We start from the raw sequence: 20491 nt of genomic DNA, 5'->3' as shown, positions 1-20491 counted from the left end.
GCAACGGAAAACGATACGATGTTGCGATCGAAAATCCTGACTGACTTTTTCCTTCCTCTCCTTCTCTCTCTATCTTCCTTTTCTCCGCCTCCTTCTCCGTCTCTCTCTCCCTCTTTTTCTCTCTGTCTTTCTCTCTCCATGTCCGGAGAAAGCGAGAAAAACTTGTTTTTTAAAAGCTGCGAAACGTCAACGAGTTCCAGAGTGAGTGATAAACTCGGAATCGCGGAGCGGGTAGTGGGTGACGAGAGTGTTTTCCGGCAGAGAGTGGGAAAAGTTAGCACGAGGACGACGAGTTTTCGGCAGCGGGAGAATTAGTTTATTCACGAGCGGTAATAAATTGTTGCGCGCGGGAAATAAAATCGAAGCGTGCCGCGGCGAGGAGTCGCACGTCGCCGATGTTTTCGCATCGCGCACTCGTGCGTAATCGAATCACGAGGGACTTTCCGCGAGTGCGGATCGATCGGCACGTTGTATCTGGAAGTAAAATTCCGGGCCCTTTAAATCAGCGAATTTTATTGCGCCGCCGCTGCCGGTGCTCTTTATCGAACCTCGACGCTCGTAGGCTCGCGAAACGTCCGCATTGCGGTTACGGGCTTTCCCGCCGCTTTTTCACCGTCCAGCACGTCCGCTAAAGTCGCACGACGCAAAAAGTGAGCCTTTTAAATCTCAATCCTTTATAAATCGACCTGAATGGTCCGCGTTGCGTAGTTTCCGAGCTTTTAGGTTGATTGAAAATGATCAGTATCCGTGGCGCGAAGACGCGATCTAATTCTCGAAAAATTTGGAAAAATACCGGTGGATCAGTTTCTCGACAAGACGGAACGTTAACATTCATTATGAATTCACGAGCTTCGAGGAAATAGCGAGACAACTTCGAGATTCGATTATTATCTCTCTCTCTCCCTCCCTTTCCCCTTTCTGACCGGTAAATACTATTGAAAAATCACGAAATGCACGAGGAACGCGGAGAAAACCGACGGCAGCTAACGAGAGCAGCGCGCCGCAATTACGTTATATTATGCGTATTATCGCATGGGTAAGCGCAGTACGCGCGTCGCGGTCGCGCGCACTTTTAATGATCGCGCGAACGCACGCACTGCATCACAGAGAGTGCAATTCGCCACACCGCAATCGGCAAACATGAAGGTAATGTGTGCTATAACTAGTAACGGGTGTTGTCTTATGTACATAGTGCGACCGAAGCGAAACTGAAGGTAGAGAAGACAGAGGGAGAGAAGAGAGAGAGAGAGGAAGACAGAGACGCAGGTAAAGAGGAGGAGAGAACGAAGCAAACCAAGCAACGGGCGAAGGGAGGCAAAACGCGATATTAGACTCGGACTGGGGCTATGTATGCGCACACGTATGTAGCCACGGATGGAAGATCGCGGCGCTAAACGCGAGCGGAACGCTCGGTACGCCCGTGGAATTGCATCCATTTTCGGGAGAGACCTCAGCCTCTCCTCTCTGATAAGCAATATATACGCGCCTACCGTTACCAGATAAGTTATATATGCGGCGTGCGCCGAGTTATCGGGACCGTAAATAGGCGACCGTGAAAATCGGAGCCGCAGGTCGGAGCGGCTTACTGGAGCGCGGAAAACTCGCGGGGATCTTCGCGTATCTGCATGCGTGATAAATCAATAAATTCAGGGATAAGTGATTCGTCATGACCGACGTCACTCTCACGACGTCGGACACTGCGCGACACTATCAGATTTGCCGTTACGGTATCGACAAGCCGCAATCTCGTTCGCGTAAAGGCTCGACCGATATGCCGGCCATCTATTCGTTGAAAAATGAAGTAACACCAGTTTTCTGAAAATGTGAACATAGCATAATGTGACAGACAATTTCGATTGTCGCTTTATACATCAGGGGGTCTATTACGTATCTCTTCACGGAGTGAAAATGCGAAAAGTGAGCAAATTCACTAGGTGTTGACCAATTAAATTATAAATATTCTAGTAAATTTGCTCATTTTTCATATTTTCACTCCGTGAAGAGATACGTAATAGACCCCCTGGTCCACACTTATGAATGAATATGCACATGATATCTGATCGTCGATTAATAGTGCAGTATAATATCTCAACGCGAATTCGAGTCGGAAGAACATTTCTGTCATATCTAGCACATATACACATATATGTCATATGCACATTATACTTTTCATGAAGCGATTTATAATTTATATCGGCGACGAGTATCGTTTCAATATAACATCGATATCATTTGTCTAAATTTCTTTGAAAATATAATCACGTTTAATTTTGTAAACTGATTTTATTTAAAATAATGTTATTGACAAAATGAGTTTTGACAGAAGTGATTCCTTAATTCGATTAGACTAGACATCGCATTTTAGAACCCGATTTCTCAGCACCCCCGTAATTTCGAAATAGAGCCGAACAGGGGAGTTGACGGCCGAAAGAGATAATGTGCATCTTAGAACCGGTCGTCGCACGGTCAAGGACAATTAAAGTTTAAAAGTTTCATATCCAAGCACATGAAATGACAAATGGAAAAGAGAATGTGTTATTTGCAGTAACGGAAACATATTGTTGCTTACGATAATTAACAATTCACAATAGCGCCCATTGTTGAAACGATTATTATTATTTAGGAGAGAAAAACGTATATACGTCTTCAATAGTGCATTGTAAATTAATGTGGCTGCAGGCTTCAGATAAAAAATTGATCTAATTCAGAACGAGCGATTTTATACGCGCGCGATAAAGTGCGGCGGACTATTGCACATGCTTAACAATAAGATTGCGCTTTCGTCGGGGTGCTTGCTTCTCCTTCACCTTTTTATCCCTCTTATTTTTCTTCGCCCCTTTCCTTCGCTCTTTGTGGTGAACAAAGTTCTTTCTCTTTTTTCTCCCGACGAGAAGAATTTTCTCTGGGAGTCGGGTAACGTCTCGCGTATTTTCACGGACGGTTCGAGGTGACCCAATGCGAAAAACTCGAATCGCTTTTTATGAACGACGCAAATGACTCCGCTCGTAAATGGTGGTGGCGCGAAAAAAAGGTTTTTGCCGGTGCGATAAGGTTTTTTTTTCCACGATAGCTCTTTTTTGCCGGCGGGCGCAATACATCGCTGCATTTGCGTACTTTTTTTTTCTACTCTATAGCGTGACGATAGAGACTTGTAGGGCCGTTGAACTTTGAACGCTCTACACAGGGTGTCTATAAAACGCTAGGTTCATATGGCAGTTTTGATAACCATTCGAACACTTTTAATTGATATCTGTTTGCGTTTGCATAGTTTGTATACGCATCGCGTATACGAGCTTCCATCCGGGATACAACTGCCAGATAAAAATAAAAATTTAATACAAAACGCTATCTTTCTTTTTATTTAAACTAGCCCGCACGCTCGTGTTTAAGACGCCCTTCCGCGCGATCATCGAAATGGGACGCGCGTAAATCACCCGAGGGATGACGTTTTTCGCTTAAACTTCTAATTTGCACGTTCCGCAAGTTTCCGCAGTTTCCCCGATTGCGATGTTAAAGATGTGACAACCGTGAACCGTACAGCGAGCAAAGTTCCATTCTCCAATAGAAGAAAATTTTCTCGGGGAGTCGGTTAACGTCTCTGGCATTTCCACGGATGGATCAGGCAACTTAATGTAGTAGCGAGAGAGAGAAAGAAAGAGAGAGAGAGAGGCTAGAATAGGTTTTTACAAACGACGCAAATGACTACGCTCGTAAATGACGCTCGTAGAAAAAGGGTTATTTGTGCGATAAGCTTCTTTTTTTTTATTCTTTCTTTTTTCCTTTTTGTGTTACATCGCCGGGCGTTTTCGCGCGTGCATCCACTTTTGCCTGTACGGCGTCGAGTACGGCAAAAGTTCGTCGAGATACCGCAACATTTAAACCCTGTCGATAGCTCAGCCTCGGTATACCAATTTCTAACTTCGCGCGTTTTCCTTAACTCCCAACGGTAGCTCAATAACGGCGTTGGCTGGAGCAAGAGAGAGAGAGAGAGAGAGAGAGAGAGAGAGAGAGAGAGAGAGAGAGAAAGAGAGAGTCGCTCGACAACTGCGAAACAAACTTAAGAGTGCGAGGCGCGGCCCGACGAACTTAGGGTATCGCACGATCTTAAGAATGCGAGTCTGATTACTTTCTTCCCAACTACAAATTATTTGAACTGTCTTCTCGCTCCGGTGTACACAGGAACTCCACTGGAACTTGACGGTATTCAGACGTCCAGCCGAGATATCCGAGCGTTTTAACCGTCGCGCTAGAACGACGTGATATACACGTCCGTGTGTACGAGTCGGTCACCGCACGGAAAATTGATTGCATCCAGGACGCATGAAGGGCTCTCGTGAAACTTTACTTTTTCCGGGGGTAGAAAAATTCGGCACTAAATTCCAACACTTATCCGATTATTTTTCAGAGAGACCGGCACAAAGTGGAGCCAAGTTTTTCGTGCGCAACGTATCTCCGCAGCGGATGGTCCTGCACGCGGATAATAATATTTCTTCCTCGGAGAAGCGGCGGCGAGACGACGACGATGCTGAAACTATACGGTTGCATCCTCAGACAGCAGGGCTTATCCGCGTGTGTCCGGCCGTATCGAAAAACGTCGACCCACGAGGACGTGCGGAGGCAAGGGGCCGAGGAAACGGATGTGCGGACGAACGGACCATCATCGACGGACGAATGAAGGAACGAACGAGCAGACGGAGGAACGGTTTAAAGAACGCCCACGCTCCTTCTCTTTGTCCGGCAAGATCGTGTTATCGGGTCGGCAAAATATTGTTATCGCAGCCGCGCGACGGTGAATCACCGATGCGAGAGCACAAAGGCCCGCCTGCTCGTCCGCCGAGCGAAAGGAGAGACGAAAGGGAGGATCGACGATAACGATTGACCGGCCGGCGAAACGTATCGAGACTTGGAAGCATTGACGCGGAGGGAAACTCCGAAGGGAGAAACGAGACAAAGAACGAGCGAGCACGACGATCCGGCTGCTGCATGCGAAGGATGCATTATGGGATTACGACGTGAATGGCCGTTTCCAAGTTTACCGCGCGTAACCGAAGTTGGCCCCGCGAGCGTGCGGCGCGAATGCTGCAACGCTACGTCCACGACACGGGAATGCTTGGGGTAAAGTCGCGACGACGATACACCCCCTCGCTCGTCGTCCCGGAAACTTATACGACTTATTCGGCCGGGCGGGCGGATGTTCGCCGAGTATACTTGAAAACTTGGCGAATTTCGAGTCGATTTTTCCTCGGCGAAAGTTTGATTGGCCGCCGTCCTGTCCTCTCTCTCTTTCGCCAACTTTTTAATTTTCAATATCACATGTCGCGAAAACTGGAGACCGAATTAAAATTTCGATGAAGGTGAATCCACTTTGAGTGAACCGAAAGATAAGGTTTTCACGTGCATTTGTCAATTTAATCGAACTTTTCAAGCGTTTACAATGTCAAAACTGAGATACATGTGGTGGAATGATTTCGTTTGCATCTAGTCGGCGTCTATGATCCCAGGGCGCACGGCCTGATTAAAAAGCGACTTCTGAGACTCTCCGTACATAAAGAGAGAGAAAGAGATCGACGAGGAATCGCGTGGCGTTTGAGAGCGAGCGGAGTACAGCCTGGCTATTCAGAAATCGCGCAACGGAAACGTCGAGTGCCATTCCTCAGGCCGCGGCGGGGACGATGGAAATGAAACGAACGGCGGCAGGCGGCGGACGATATTTTATCTGATTTTATTTATGTCGCGCGTCAGCGACGGTATCCAATTTTTCCCCTGAAAAATCGACATAAGACGCCGTTTCCGTAAGAGGCGGAGCGCGCGACTGATACATCATCCCATCCCCGATAATAAACAGCGCGATATTTCCAATTTTCGGCATGCACATACGCAACTTCGCGCCGACGTGATGCGATATTTGTGAGGCGTGCGAAATATATGGGGGAGAACGCGTCACAGGGGAAAAGAGAGGGAAAAGTAAGGGTGGAAAAAAAAGACGCAAAAGAGCGGCGTCGCGTCGAAATCGTGCGAAAGCCGCGCGCACGACGATGTTCCTTACAAATCCGGCTCGTGCGCAGCTCGTGAAACTTACATGCCGTCGCCGGCGACGAGAGAAAATAAAAACGCGCCCGGGCTGCATTTTCACCAGCGGGCTTGCATTATGCAATTTCCAGTGCGACGACCAACTCGCGCAGCGGACACCTTGTATGCAGCCCGCGTACGCGACGCGCGACGCGTTTTTACGCAGCTTTTTGAACGTCACGACGAACGTTGCCGAACGAACGACACGGTCTCTGGATCCTTTTCCATCATAATCCGCTGAAGCGCATGGAGCACGACGACTGACTCGTATCCTGGTCCAACAGTGAAACGAGTAGCAATTTGAACGTAGCAACATCATCCTCTTTCTCGTTCGACATTTCGCGTATCAGTACCATCGTGTTCGGCGTGCGACGAAAATCAGGAAAGCGGAGACTAAAGCAGATTTCCTCCTTCTTCAACGAAATTTCAGTCAGAGCAAATCTTTTTTTGCATGAAAACTATAATCCAAAAGAGAACGGCGAATCGTTAAACTAGACTCGGCAAACTATCGGTACAACAAACTTTCGATACCGAGAGCCCAGCACTGATTGGACTGGTTCCGCGATACCATTCGCGCGCATCTCGCGTTACCGATCCGGAATTTCATTTTCCGCACATCGGTACAGACGTGCACGCCCGAGACAGGACCACGTCCGAGGGTTAATATCCATTGGCACACACACGTACGTGCACAAACGCAGGGCACAGGCACACATCGGCGAGTCGTGGAAGCTGCCTTGCGGCGCACCTTGGCCTCAAAATCAATACGGTCCTGCATCGCGCGCGGCGCCCGTTATTAAAGACGCTCTGCGGCCCGGGACCGGGACACCGTGGATGGCACGGCATTGATAAATATTCCGTGGATGCGCCCGGGACAATCGTGGGGTAACGACGGAGTCGTGTCGACGCCCGATGAGACGACCGGGGGGACGCGAGACGCTTTTGTTCGGCCCGAGCACGTACCGTGTATTAGTGTTACACGGGGAGTCCCGCAATGGCAGGGAGAAAAATCGGAAAAACCCACGCTCGCCCCCAGGAATGCTCTCTTAAGCCGTCGCGCGATTATAGCTGTTCCGTTTGGGACGGGAATTCTTAACGTGATTGCGCCCGTAGGATGAAATTCGTTCAATTGCGCCAAGTCGTCCACGGCCGTATTTTAACGATCCAAAAGCTGCGCTGCCATGGATGATGCACATTTTCATGAGAACGCTGTTGCAATGTAGATACGATTGCGACGCTCCTCTCTCTCTCTCTCTCTTTTAATTATGTATGTGAATTGTGTGTGACGTGTGTGCATTTATAATACGTTTCGTGGATAATGCAACGAGAGAATCGTTCAGTCCTGAAAGAATTAACGGTACAATATTCGACGTGGATTATGGGAATATGCTAGATTAAACGGTAGTTGTAACAATGGTAGTTACATTGGCTACAATTAATAAACTAATTGGAGTAATAAGTAATTTAGCTGTGCGGGTTCGTTTGTCGTCCGTGACTGCGGCAAAGCCGGGCTTACGCGTACCGAAATTCACTATCATTTTACCGTTCCCTGACTGCGTTTCCACTATCATTAATTGTAAATATTATATAATAATACTATTATATGGCATAACGCGAATCACGTCTACACGGAAATACCGAAACGGTGGACTATTGAGCCGTGTCTCTCGGAAGCTGCGTCAAAAATATGAATCCACCAGCAAACGTCGCGCCACAGACAGCGAAATGTGCAAAGAAATCAATATATATTATTCAGATAAAAATATACGGTGCTTCCCAGCATCTCTTTTACTGCCAGGCTCCCTTATCGACTTTTACCGCGCTATCTTCTCTAACTGTTCGCAACATCTGCGACGTCTCTTAATAATTTCACGCGTCATTCCGTCCCGGGATTTCTGGGGTAGGTAACTCGGCGCCAACGACAACGATGACGACGAGTCCTTCGGATTCGATTCCCGGTGAACGTAAGGCGACAAACTAATGTAAGATCTGGAAAGATAGTCGAGACTGACAGGTCGTATAGAGGATCGGAATGAAAACAAGTTGATCACAACAGCAGGAGTATTGGCCGTACGGCCTAAGACCTAGGCGTGTGAACCAGGGATCCCAGAGAGTTCGAGTTCAAATCTAAGGCAATCTCCTAGTTATTTTTCGCCTCTTACAATTCAGAAGTGGGATAAAATCCGCTACGCCTCGAAGACAGTTGAGATTCATCCGCTACCCCTCGGAGAGGAGGGAGTTGAGAAGCAGCTGGCCGGTAGTGAAGCCTGAACATGGAGGTCGGGACGAACTCAGAGGAGTGAACCAACATGGAGATTGGGAGGGACTCAGAGGAGTGAACCAACATGGAGGTTGGGAGGGACTCAGAAGAGAATCAAAAATGGATGTTGGGAGGGACTTAGAAGAGTGAACCAAAAATGGAGGTTGGGAGGGACTCAAGTGGAGTGAACCGACGATTTGGAGACATTCGGGGACGAATGTAATGTCAGGCTGGCCGAGCTGTAAGATCTGGAACGATAGTCGAGACTGACAGGTCGTATAGAGGATCGGAATGAAAACAAGTTGATCACAACAGCAGGAGTATTGGCCGTACAGCCTAAGACCTAGGCGTGTGAACCAGGGATCCCGGAGAGTTCGAGTTCAAATCTAAGGCAATCTCCTAGTTATTTTTCGCCTCTTACAATTCAGAAGTGGGATAAAATCCGCTACGCCTCGAAGACAGTTGAGATTCATCCGCTACCCCTCGGAGAGGAGGGAGTTGAGAAGCAGCTGGCCGGTAGTGAAGCCTGAACATGGAGGTCGGGACGAACTCAGAGGAGTGAACCAACATGGAGATTGGGAGGGACTCAGAGGAGTGAACCAACATGGAGGTTGGGAGGGACTCAGAAGAGAATCAAAAATGGATGTTGGGAGGGACTTAGAAGAGTGAACCAAAAATGGAGGTTGGGAGGGACTCAAGTGGAGTGAACCGACGATTTGGAGACATTCGGGGACGAATGTAATGTCAGGCTGGCCGAGCTGTAAGATCTGGAACGATAGTCGAGACTGACAGGTCGTATAGAGGATCGGAATGAAAACAAGTTGATCACAACAGCAGGAGTATTGGCCGTACAGCCTAAGACCTAGGCGTGTGAACCAGGGATCCCGGAGAGTTCGAGTTCAAATCTAAGGCAATCTCCTAGTTATTTTTCGCCTCTTACAATTCAGAAGTGGGATAAAATCCGCTACGCCTCGAAGACAGTTGAGATTCATCCGCTACCCCTCGGAGAGGAGGGAGTTGAGAAGCAGCTGGCCGGTAGTGAAGCCTGAACATGGAGGTCGGGACGAACTCAGAGGAGTGAACCAACATGGAGATTGGGAGGGACTCAGAGGAGTGAACCAACATGGAGGTTGGGAGGGACTCAGAAGAGAATCAAAAATGGATGTTGGGAGGGACTTAGAAGAGTGAACCAAAAATGGAGGTTGGGAGGGACTCAAGTGGAGTGAACCGACGATTTGGAGACATTCGGGGACGAATGTAATGTCAGGCTGGCCGAGCTGTAAGATCTGGAACGATAGTCGAGACTGACAGGTCGTATAGAGGATCGGAATGAAAACAAGTTGATCACAACAGCAGGAGTATTGGCCGTACAGCCTAAGACCTAGGCGTGTGAACCAGGGATCCCGGAGAGTTCGAGTTCAAATCTAAGGCAATCTCCTAGTTATTTTTCGCCTCTTACAATTCAGAAGTGGGATAAAATCCGCTACCCCTCGAAGACAGTTGAGATTCATCCGCTACCCCTCGGAGAGGAGGGAGTTGAGAAGCAGCTGGCCGGTAGTGAAGCCTGAACATGGAGGTCGGGACGGACTCAGAGGAGTGAACCAACATGGAGATTGGGAGGGACTCAGAGGAGTGAACCGACGATTTGGAGACATTCGGGGACGAATGTAATGTCAGGCTGGCCGAGCTGTAAGATCTGGAAAGATAGTCGAGACTGACAGGTCGTATAGAGGATCGGAATGAAAACAAGTTGATCACAACAGCAGGAGTATTGGCCGTACGGCCTAAGACCTAGGCGTGTGAACCAGGGATCCCGGAGAGTTCGAGTTCAAATCTAAGGCAGTCTCCTATTTATTTTTCACCTCTTACACTAATTTCCCGGTGAGAGCTGGGTGAGGTCAGTCCGGTGACTTTATTATTACACGACGCTGCAGCATTCCGCGCACAATGGTGACGACATCGAGTGGATCAAAAGCATGCGCGCGCGCGTCCACTGTCTTGCTTGCAACTGATCGTCGTGCTGCCGCATAATAACTCATTTGATCAGGGACGTCGGCGCTTTGTGCAAGCAAATTGTAATCTAGGATAACTTTCGGCTTTGTCGCGGCGCCTCGCCTCCCCCGTCTCTCCGTGTGTTCCGTCTATCGGTTTTCCTGGTTTTCGCGGTTTCCGCAGCCGCTCTCGCGCGAGTCGACACAGTATTAGCGCGTTTATCGTGCCATTTCATTGCAGTCCACCAGCTGCCTGTTAATTCGTCCCTTTCGCCCGAGGCCCTTTCAGCCATTCGGACCGCATTCTTAATGTCCGCTCAACGCGGCGCGGCGTTATCGCGATATGAAATAGAGACACGCGCCTGTTAATAGTATCGCGCCAACCATGACCAACGGGTATAGTATTGTCACGTACAGAGCAAATCGGAGTTGAAACCTCGCCATCACGAAGCTAATAATGCCATTGAAGCTAAGTCCTATACGTTTGCTTCAGATATTCGTGTTCCCATTCGCAATGTCGTGCTACCACTTCCTTAAAAACTTGTCAAACATTATCAACGACATTTAATGAGAATCAATGTAAAAAGAGATAACGTCGGAATCTGAGATCGTCAGTATCCCAATGAATCGATATTCGATATAAATCGCGAAAGCAAAAGAAACTGGACTGTGCAGTTTTACTTTCAGCAACACGTGCTCAACATTCGAGACGGACGGACATTAATTTTTAGACAATTTCTTCCCCATTTCTCCACGTTCGGGACACTTCAAAACGCATTATTCGAGAAACATTTTACGAGAAGAAGGGAAAGTCACGTTTTCTATCTGTCGAGTTGCGTCACTGTGCACCAATGCGGCTTCGAGAACAGCGACACATTCGGGAGTGAACGAAATGCGAGTTCGATTGGAGATAACGTCGTGCTATTTTTCCGATCAGTTCTCCGAGAATTCCCGTAATTATGACTTGTCCATGATCCATGCTTAAATACGTAAATGCTCGCTGGCAACCGGAAAAAGGAAACGGCAGACTCCGGCGAATTCCCCGACGAGGGAGGGATCGTCGTCGCGCCGCCAAGGACGAAAGAAAAAGGCGATGGGCGCCGAGAACTAAACAAGAATTTAGATTAAAATTCAGAAACGTGTCCGAGGATGCGAACGCGACGGAATGAACGGACGCCACTCCAGGTGTACCATAATACCACCATGCCGTGCACAGCAACACCATCGGCATCCGCGTTGCGGAACGTGATTCCCCCGACGACATAATTTTGCGATGTGCACGGCGCCGGATATTTACGAGCGGCGCTCTCCTCGTTTTATCGCGATCAAAGAATCACCCTGCACAGAGAAAATGACATTGTAGATGTCACGTTTCGCCCATTAAAGATTATCTATGACCGAACTTGCAATTGTGACGCGACAGTTCCTCTTCGCAAGGACTCGAAGATGCTGCGAACACATACATCTCGCAAAAGCTGCCGATACAAACGAACGAATATTGTGAATGCAATCGCTCACTTCGGAGCAACGTAATTGAATATGGTTTTTATTGATCTTACGATGATTAAACAAATAAAACGTCGAGAATAAATCGCTGTTACTGCGATCTGAAAACCAAGTTTGTGGTAAATATATTTAAGTTTTTTTTAAATTTTGGAATCAATAGTAATGTTGGTTTATAAGGAGCGGATGACAAACACAGATTTACCGAGATATTAATGCAGAATATGAATTATTAATGTGACAGATAACAAAAGGAATACTGTAAGCGAGCGTAAGAGCGTTTTGTCCGATATTCATTACGTGACACTTGTGTATTACAAATAGCATTATTGACATGCAGATGATATAATGCTTGACATGATATAATAATGGTGTAGAAAATTTCTCTTGGATACATTGCACTGACAAAACGCTAACAACGAACATCGGATGAAATAAATGACAAATGTATCCTCAGTATAATATCGTAGCAGGACCGATTGATTATTTTAACTCCCGATTTATTAATTAACGTCTACAATTATTTTATTATGTACTACTTTCCCATGCGTACTTTCGTATTTATATTAAAATTCTAACAGTTTAGTACGAGCGTAGCTTCATAAACGTTAATGTATGCAAAATAAAGTCTGGCCTATATACGTCTACTATATACGTACTTCTTTATATGCGTAGATTCTCTCTCATTCGTTTTCATGTACGTGATTAATGAATAAAGAAGATATTGATTATTCTTAACATAATAATTATATGTATTTTGACTTCAATAATTATATTCGGATTCGTATGGAAAATATATTCTCAAATAATTTAATGAAGTGGGACAATTTTGCAGCATTAAATATTTACATAAAAGTATTTTTGATGGTAGTTTTGAATAAACCTTGATGCGTGTTATTAATAAAATATAGAATATCTTAATGCTTCGCACAGATTGCGAACAAATGTTTGAATAAATAAGGTTGACGAATAATTACCCAATTATCGCCTTACATATTTGCAAGACATTTATTCATATAGTTTCCTAGAATAATTCTCTGCTGTTCGCAGGAGTACAAAAAGAACCTTAAACGCAGCGCATTAGCTGATTGTAACGTTACCTAAGCGTATAAACATCATGGCTGCAGTACAAGAGGATTACCCTGTTCTCGAGCGACACACACATGCACCCGCATGTTCATTACGTTAAAGAGTCCGCGAGGAGAGGCCTTTAACTTGCGCTTCATTGCCCTCGCACGAGGCACTGAAATTCGAAGCGTCAATCGATCGCGAGAGCGTACGAGATGGGAGCACCGTGCCTGCGAAGGAGCACGCAGCACGAACGTCGTGAACGTCGCCGCGAACGACGATCCGCGCACACCTTCAGAGCGCTCGAAAATTCCCCGCAAAATCAGCCGCCTGAATATCGCGCGGAACCGGTCGCCGCGCGATTATCGAAACGCGATGCTCGCGACGTACGTCGCGTACACTCGCTCGTCGCCCGAGGGTGTAATGAACCCCGGACGGCCGGTCGGCGGCGTTCGCCCGTTCGTGGCGACGAGGGAGCGCCGCGAACGAGATTCTGGATCGCCGGCGAGGCGTGTGCCGCCGACGCGAGAATGTCGAATTTAATGCGCGAAAGCGGAATCCGATGTACTCACCGCGATGCAGTGACCTCCACCGCGCGGCCGTTGTCAACACGCCGAACCTGCCTCCCTCGGTGTCGATGACACGGCTCGCGAGAGACGGAGGGCTCGGGTTTGCAGGGGGTTGCTGTCGCTGGTGTAGTTGCTGCCGCCGTCACGGTTGCCGTTGCTGCTGCTGCTGCTGACAGTGACACGAAGCACCGCACAACCGAGAGACAGTCACGTTTCCATCAGCACGACGGTTCGGTGCACGACGGCCGATTCGATCGGAGTCACTTACGTTCACCGCACCACGCGCGTACGCGCGCGTCAACGTTAGACGGTGGATCAACGCGCGGCTTTGTCACGAGCACGGACACGGCCGGAGCCCCGGTGGAACGCGGAAAAGGAAAGTTTTTTTCGGGCTCGACGCGGGCCGCCGAATCGATGTGCGACATTACACTTCACAACTGTCTTTTTTGATTCTGCGGATGTGCCCGCGACTAGCGGCATCCGGCGGCGCGCCGGCGTACTCGAAGCCGCAGCGCTAGGCGGGATATTTGAATCGCGCGGATCGCAGGAACATTCGTGCACTTTGAGTAATTGGAATATCAGTTATTATTTTCTGAACAATACTAGTTATTGGATTCATTGCAATATAGGATCCAATATGTTTCTTGCAAGATGTAAAAACAGAGAGGGAGTTGTGGGATAATTATTATGCAATAAAAATGAAACGTCATTTTTTGTAGTGAAAAATGTACATGGTATATCCAACTTTTTAATATAATTTATTTGCATATATAGTTTGGTTCTCCACAATATTATATAAGAACATAACTTGCCACTGTTGAAAACTCCACCGTATTTCGTTAGTAATTAATAATCGTAACGCAAGAGCCGTAGCACGGTAAGCTTATTTTTTACGTACTTTTTGTTGCAACTGCGATATAGAAGCGTTTATTTATATATATATATATAATTTTATATATATATAATTAATATATTACAACGTATATATATATATATATATAATTTTTTGTTATATTTACATAGAAATTAATACGATACAACTTGCTCCATAATTAAGTCACGCATTTCTTTCAGTTTGTGCACATAAGTATGTAAATAAAATAGGTGTGTGTGTATTTGTGTAGGTGTGTGTCACATTGAGCTAGCTTAAAAACAATTAAGTCTCTTTTCATTCACGTAAATTGAAAACACATTGGTAGTGAAAATTGACGTATAAATAAAGACACACTAGGTTTACACGGCAAATAATAGCTACCTGACGTAGTAAGCTCAATTTATCGCTACGCTGGTAAATAATAATGCAAACATTAAGTCGATATTTTACAATGCGTGATATAATTATCATAAGGCATTAAATTTTACGAGCTAAATATATTTATATAGATCAAGCATAAATGCCATCATTCTCAAAGAAAACTTCTATCCGATAATACCTACATTTAAATAACTTCCTTATTTTTTTCTTTTTGACATCGTCGATTTACAGATAAATACAATTTTAACACGTTGTTTATAAAAATGTTTATGCGATATATAGGATACCAATTGCGATGAAATTCATTATACACCTTAGCATTACTTTAGTATTTATAACATTTTATATAGGGATATATAATACAAGAACCTGCAATAGAGGGCATATTTACTCATACTCAATTACAAAAGTTTTCGAGTCCCTCAAATCGTATTTGCATCACAGTGGACAATATTCTATAAATCCACTTAACGTTGATTACATACAGTGTTTATCACTCGATTATACCAATTGCAAATTTTGAATTTTACAGTATGTATGTTGTGTATGAAATAAGGTTTTCATACACGTATACGTATATATGTCATATCTTGAAATAAATAAAATTATTCTGAAGGATAAAAAAGATGTTATTTACTCGATCATGTTACGTAGATATTCAAGACACCAATGTAAAGAAGTTTAAGAAGATTTAGAAAAAAACTGCACTATATATGCAATTTCCTTTTTATTTAATATTCGAATAACGAACTTAAGATTTTTTTACACGTAATTTGCAACATATTAGATATTGCACTGAATAAAACTTGTCATCTTTCATAAGCTAGGATGAACATTGAATATAAATTCACACGTATATCTCTGCAAGTCTACTATGGAGAAGAAGTGGAAAAGGATATTTACGTAACCGTACATTGCGAACAGCTAGCGCAATTTGCAATAATGGAACTCTAGATTTTATGAACGAGAGACTTATCAAAATAAAGAATTCCATAATCAAAATTTAAGGCCACAAAATCTCTGCCGTGACAATGTTATTTATTATCTAACGGGACTTATTTGTTTTACAATAAAATAAGCTGTACAAATATGTAGGATGGAATGTTATATCAACTTCGTGTCATTTAGAATGTACGTTATAATTTCGTGAATAAAAGTGTTATATAATACAAGGTAGGCAATCGTATCTGACATCGACTTTGTCATCTGCGATTATTATTTGCCATTGCTAATGATCATTGATTAATCAGAAGCAAGGTTTATATTATTTTTCGAGACGATTGGAGTGTTTTATCACACACCAGGATACTAATGAAATATACAAACGATTACATTTTGTTGGAAATAATCTTATAATCAATTTGTTCCGCCATTTAATAAATTTTACATAATTATGCTACCTGAGCAGAACATACATTCTTAAATCATTATTAAATTAGAAGAATAAGCAAGGTGTAAATTAATAATACAAGCCGTAGCCAATTTGATTTGGTATTTATTAATTCATCGAGAGATATTATAAATGAGTTTGTTATAGAGTACTTGTAACATCCTGCATCATTTATTTTATTTATATTAAGAGAAAATATCGAGTTTTTCTTCTTTACAATAATTTTGCCCTAACTTACATTTTTTAATATAAAATTAATTGTAAGACTTTTTAACAAAATTATATATTTTTTTTATTTTGGATTATACATATTTTCTTGCCTTTTCTTCTAATAACATAATCGGTAACAAAGAACTGTGTTTAACTTTTTCTGTACATCGTAGAAGTATACGCTTTCGAATAACACTATTTTTATACGATGTTATTCTTCATCATTTGCTAACCATAAAAAATTGTAAAAGGAACAACATATGAACAAAAAAAGATAAGTCATAAATTTATATATATCCACATAAAATATATCTAACAAGCGTTTCACCTTTGCTTTAACAAAAGGCATAAACACCTTTGCACAAGTATTAAACAGTGAAAAGGGAGCATTAAAAGTTTGTATGTTGTTAAAGCTGAAAAAGAAAGAAGTGAAATTTGGTGTGCCATAAAAATACAATTAAAATTATAAATCAATATCTACGAAATTTTTTATAAAATAGTGACTATTAATAACATTATTTTTTACAGTATTTCGTGATATCAGTAGGATATAAATTAAAATGTTATCAGAGAAAAAGTAATCTCCTTTGCAAAATTTAGATTTGGGTAAATGTAATTTTGAGAATTCCGAATAATATATCGAGAAAATTAATGTTATTTTAATATCTTGTGACTTGGAAGCAAAAAGAATAGCATTAAATATGTGCAGATACATAACATTTGTCTTTTACTTTCAAGTCACAGAATGACATCGATTGTACTTCATTTTCATGTAATTGCAATATCATTTTAAAACGGTTTGCACCTCTCTCCATTTCTTAATAATACTTTGATGTTATCAAGAAACGAGAATAAACAATTAGCAAATCAATATCACGTCACATTGTTACAGCAGCCAAATCACTTCTTCCAAAAGATCCCGAGGTTGCAATAGTAAAAATATAGCATATCTTTAAAAGTGGATTAGTTATATAATACTTAATTATAGGTTTTCAGCTGCATTTTTCTCAGATTATGCAAATAGCTTTTATGAAATATAATTGGTAATTTGAAAAGTGTGTAACATGCTGAAAGACTTGTTGAAATTATTTCGGAAAGTTAAGCGATCACTTGAATCTTTTAATGTATTGTTTTCACCTCGTTTCAATGTTATTGCACACAATTAAGAAGCAATTAAATCGATTTCTTTAAGTGTGGGAATTCTTTAAATAGATATAATCATATTAAGACAATATACTTTTCTGTGTATACCTATAGATATATGTATATGTAATATATACATTATATTACAGATATCATCATGAATAAAGGTAGTTCGTGCTAGTCGACTCCAGCAAAGCCTTGAGAACCTTCAATTGCTTTAACTAGCTTATCCCTGAGTTGTTGATAACTTTTATACGGAGGAAGGTCAATTCGATTAAAACTGGAAAAAACAATTCACACCGTTGTATGCTTTATACACGATAAAAATGTATACACAAGAGATTATTCCAATGATAAAGCGTAGCGAATCGAGAGGATGATTCGCCAATAATAATAATTTTATAATTTTTTGAAATACGCAATTGTATTATATACGTTCATAGAATGCGTAGAACGCAGTTTTGAGAAAAAGCAAATTATAAAGCAAGACATTTTTAAAAATTATTAAATTACTCCGATTAAAATCTAGCGACTCACCATGTATGAGCTCTTGGATAATTCTCCGGTGTACCCCACCTCTCAATGGTGAATAACTGCGGCCCATTACTGCCGTAAAGCTCTTTGAATCCGTTCATCGGGACACGCGATGTGCCAGTTACAAACTGTAATAATCTAGAACGCATCTCGTTACTAAACGATAGGACGACTCGCCAGAACCATTGGACGACAATGTGGTTTGCGTGATAGTCCCCTTTGTACAAAGTATTCTGCTTCCAGTCTTTCACGTCGATATGCTGTATACCGCACATTAACAGCTCCAACTCGTGCTCATCGAATATCTTTACCAATGTCGGTGGTATAAGAGCATTGAATCCTTCCAAGAAGGCGTTCATCTGTTCCTGCACGCGGGATACGAACCGCCACTGTATGACCAAACTTATATACTCGTCTTTATTTTCGTCCGTCAAAGGGATATTAGCACCGTCGGGCTTCAGCTCTCTCTGGGACGTATGGCCGAAGCTTTCCTCATCGAGACAAAAAGTCAGCTCCAATTCGCTGGGATCGTTCTCTTTGATCCACAGAAGAGAGTTGTAATACTCGGAGTCGACGCTTTCCATGTCCTTCAGGTCGATCGGTTTACCCAACATCATTTTATAAAATGGTCGGATAAAGAAAGCTGAAACAAATGCACATATTTTACTTATTTTATATATATATATATATATATATATATATATATAAGAGTTAAGCAATCAATAATTCGATATATTTATGAATTAAATACGCGAAACATAAAAATATAATTATTCCCTTATAACGTATTATATTTTAATATCAAAATTTATGCGCACCATCCAAAAGTTTGCCATGGTAAACAGCCATTCCCGCTATACGTCCGATAAACTTGAAATAATTCAAGTGCTCCTCGTTACATACGCCAGAGCAAGGATTAATTTGTAATGTATAATTGTCTCTGGAAACGAAAAACACTTATTATCTTTATGTCGTTGTGTTTTAGAAAATCTTGGAATCCAAGATAATTTTACACTTACGTTGCGGAATATTCGAAAAGCCCGTAATATGGATTGAACATTTCTTTCGACAACAAGAAGAACCATTCTCTCGCAAGGCCACCGTAATCTAAGCCTACCTCGCCTTCAAACTCTACCCACAGTTTCGTCTTTAGAATGTCAACTCTGTTGACCGAACTTATAATACGGTACGAATCCTCCAGGATGTTGTTCCGTCCCACTTTTATCTCAAACTTGTTAGGAATATTATTCTGCAATAAGATATTAAGAGGTCACATAGATATATGCATAATATAATCAATTATAATTAATATAGACTCATCTACGTACAGGCTTTCTCAGTTGCGATTTCAAATATTCGTATTTGCGTTTGTAATCTCTGGAATACGGTACAGCCTGAAAAAATTGATAAACCCGTTGAACTATCAAATGCACTTAAAAACATCTCATGTATTCTGCATAAAAATATATAAAAAGATTCATTATGGATAGAAGGTATCTGTAATCATACCGGGCCGGCAATTTGAGGATTGGACATGCGTGGATCTTCCCATTGCGTTGTTCTTGTGTCTATAACAAAACATCGAGTATAAATGTGAACAGATTTCAAGACACGATATTCTCATCATCGTACTATCTTCACGTACTGTGGTCTATGAAGAAAATTCGTCCGTCCGTGTGTACTCTCTCCTCCCAGCCTTCTGGAAGCGGTCCCAATTGATCTAAATCGCTTCTCGGTGTCGTCGACGGTGCAATATGATTAGGTATAGGAACTTGGTCGTCCTGTTCGTGGATCAATCCAGGTCGTTGCTCTCTCATTGTGATCAATAAAAAATATTCTACCATTAGGTGCTACCTGCATACCCCAACCGGAGGTAGACCTTCGTCATTAGACACAGGCAGAGTAGGTTTTGGACTCTCAATCTAAAAAGTTATGATGAAATGATAGAATCGGGTACTAGATAACGTTGTAAATAATTTAACGGAACGGTATAATAAACGTTAAATAATCGATCGTACTTGCTCTGAAGAACGTCTCGAACCAGCGGGACTATCAACATTGTCATCAGTCTGTAAATATAACACAAAAATATATTTTACATATTACATGTTACGGTAAAGTAAAGCACGTAGCTGAAGTAAAACTGATACGTATATTCATAAATACAACAAGCTGGTGCACGTAATCTCAGTCAGACGAATGTAGTTTCACATACGCGCGATTGCAGGATTTTATTACTGTAAAGCGTATTTTTGTACTTGTTGTGCACTTTTACGAGAGATAATAACAAGAACAATTCGTGCCTTTTAAACACAAAGAGAAACTTTCAAACTAAAAAAATATTAAACTGCATGCTACGTGGATATTATACTAAAAAAGCAGAGACACATAAAAAAACAGATTGAAACCATTATATAACAACTTATAAAATACAAATTTTCTAAGAAAAAGAAGAGGTACAAGAAGAGTTTTACAATTAACATAATATATTACAGGAAA

The 20491-nt window shown here is 42.7% G+C and overlaps 1 protein-coding gene across 1 annotated transcript; it reads right to left on the bottom strand.

Annotated features, from left to right (window-relative positions):
- Positions 1-14199: 14199 nt before the first annotated feature.
- LOC113563604 (E3 ubiquitin-protein ligase Nedd-4-like) lies at positions 14200-20061 on the bottom strand. The gene is given in 9 exon segments (XM_026975418.1): positions 14200-17738; positions 17996-18635; positions 18811-18932; positions 19012-19241; positions 19321-19386; positions 19502-19560; positions 19638-19761; positions 19763-19914; positions 20011-20061. Coding segments are annotated over 8 exon segments (1434 nt in total). The 5' UTR covers positions 19853-19914; positions 20011-20061; the 3' UTR covers positions 14200-17635.
- Between the last annotated feature and the right edge of the window lie 430 nt (positions 20062-20491).

Source organism: Ooceraea biroi, chromosome 2, assembly GCF_003672135.1.
Source record: "Ooceraea biroi isolate clonal line C1 chromosome 2, Obir_v5.4, whole genome shotgun sequence".
Taxonomy (NCBI): Eukaryota; Metazoa; Arthropoda; class Insecta; order Hymenoptera; family Formicidae; genus Ooceraea; species Ooceraea biroi.
This window is presented reverse-complemented; position numbering and strand designations above follow the sequence as displayed.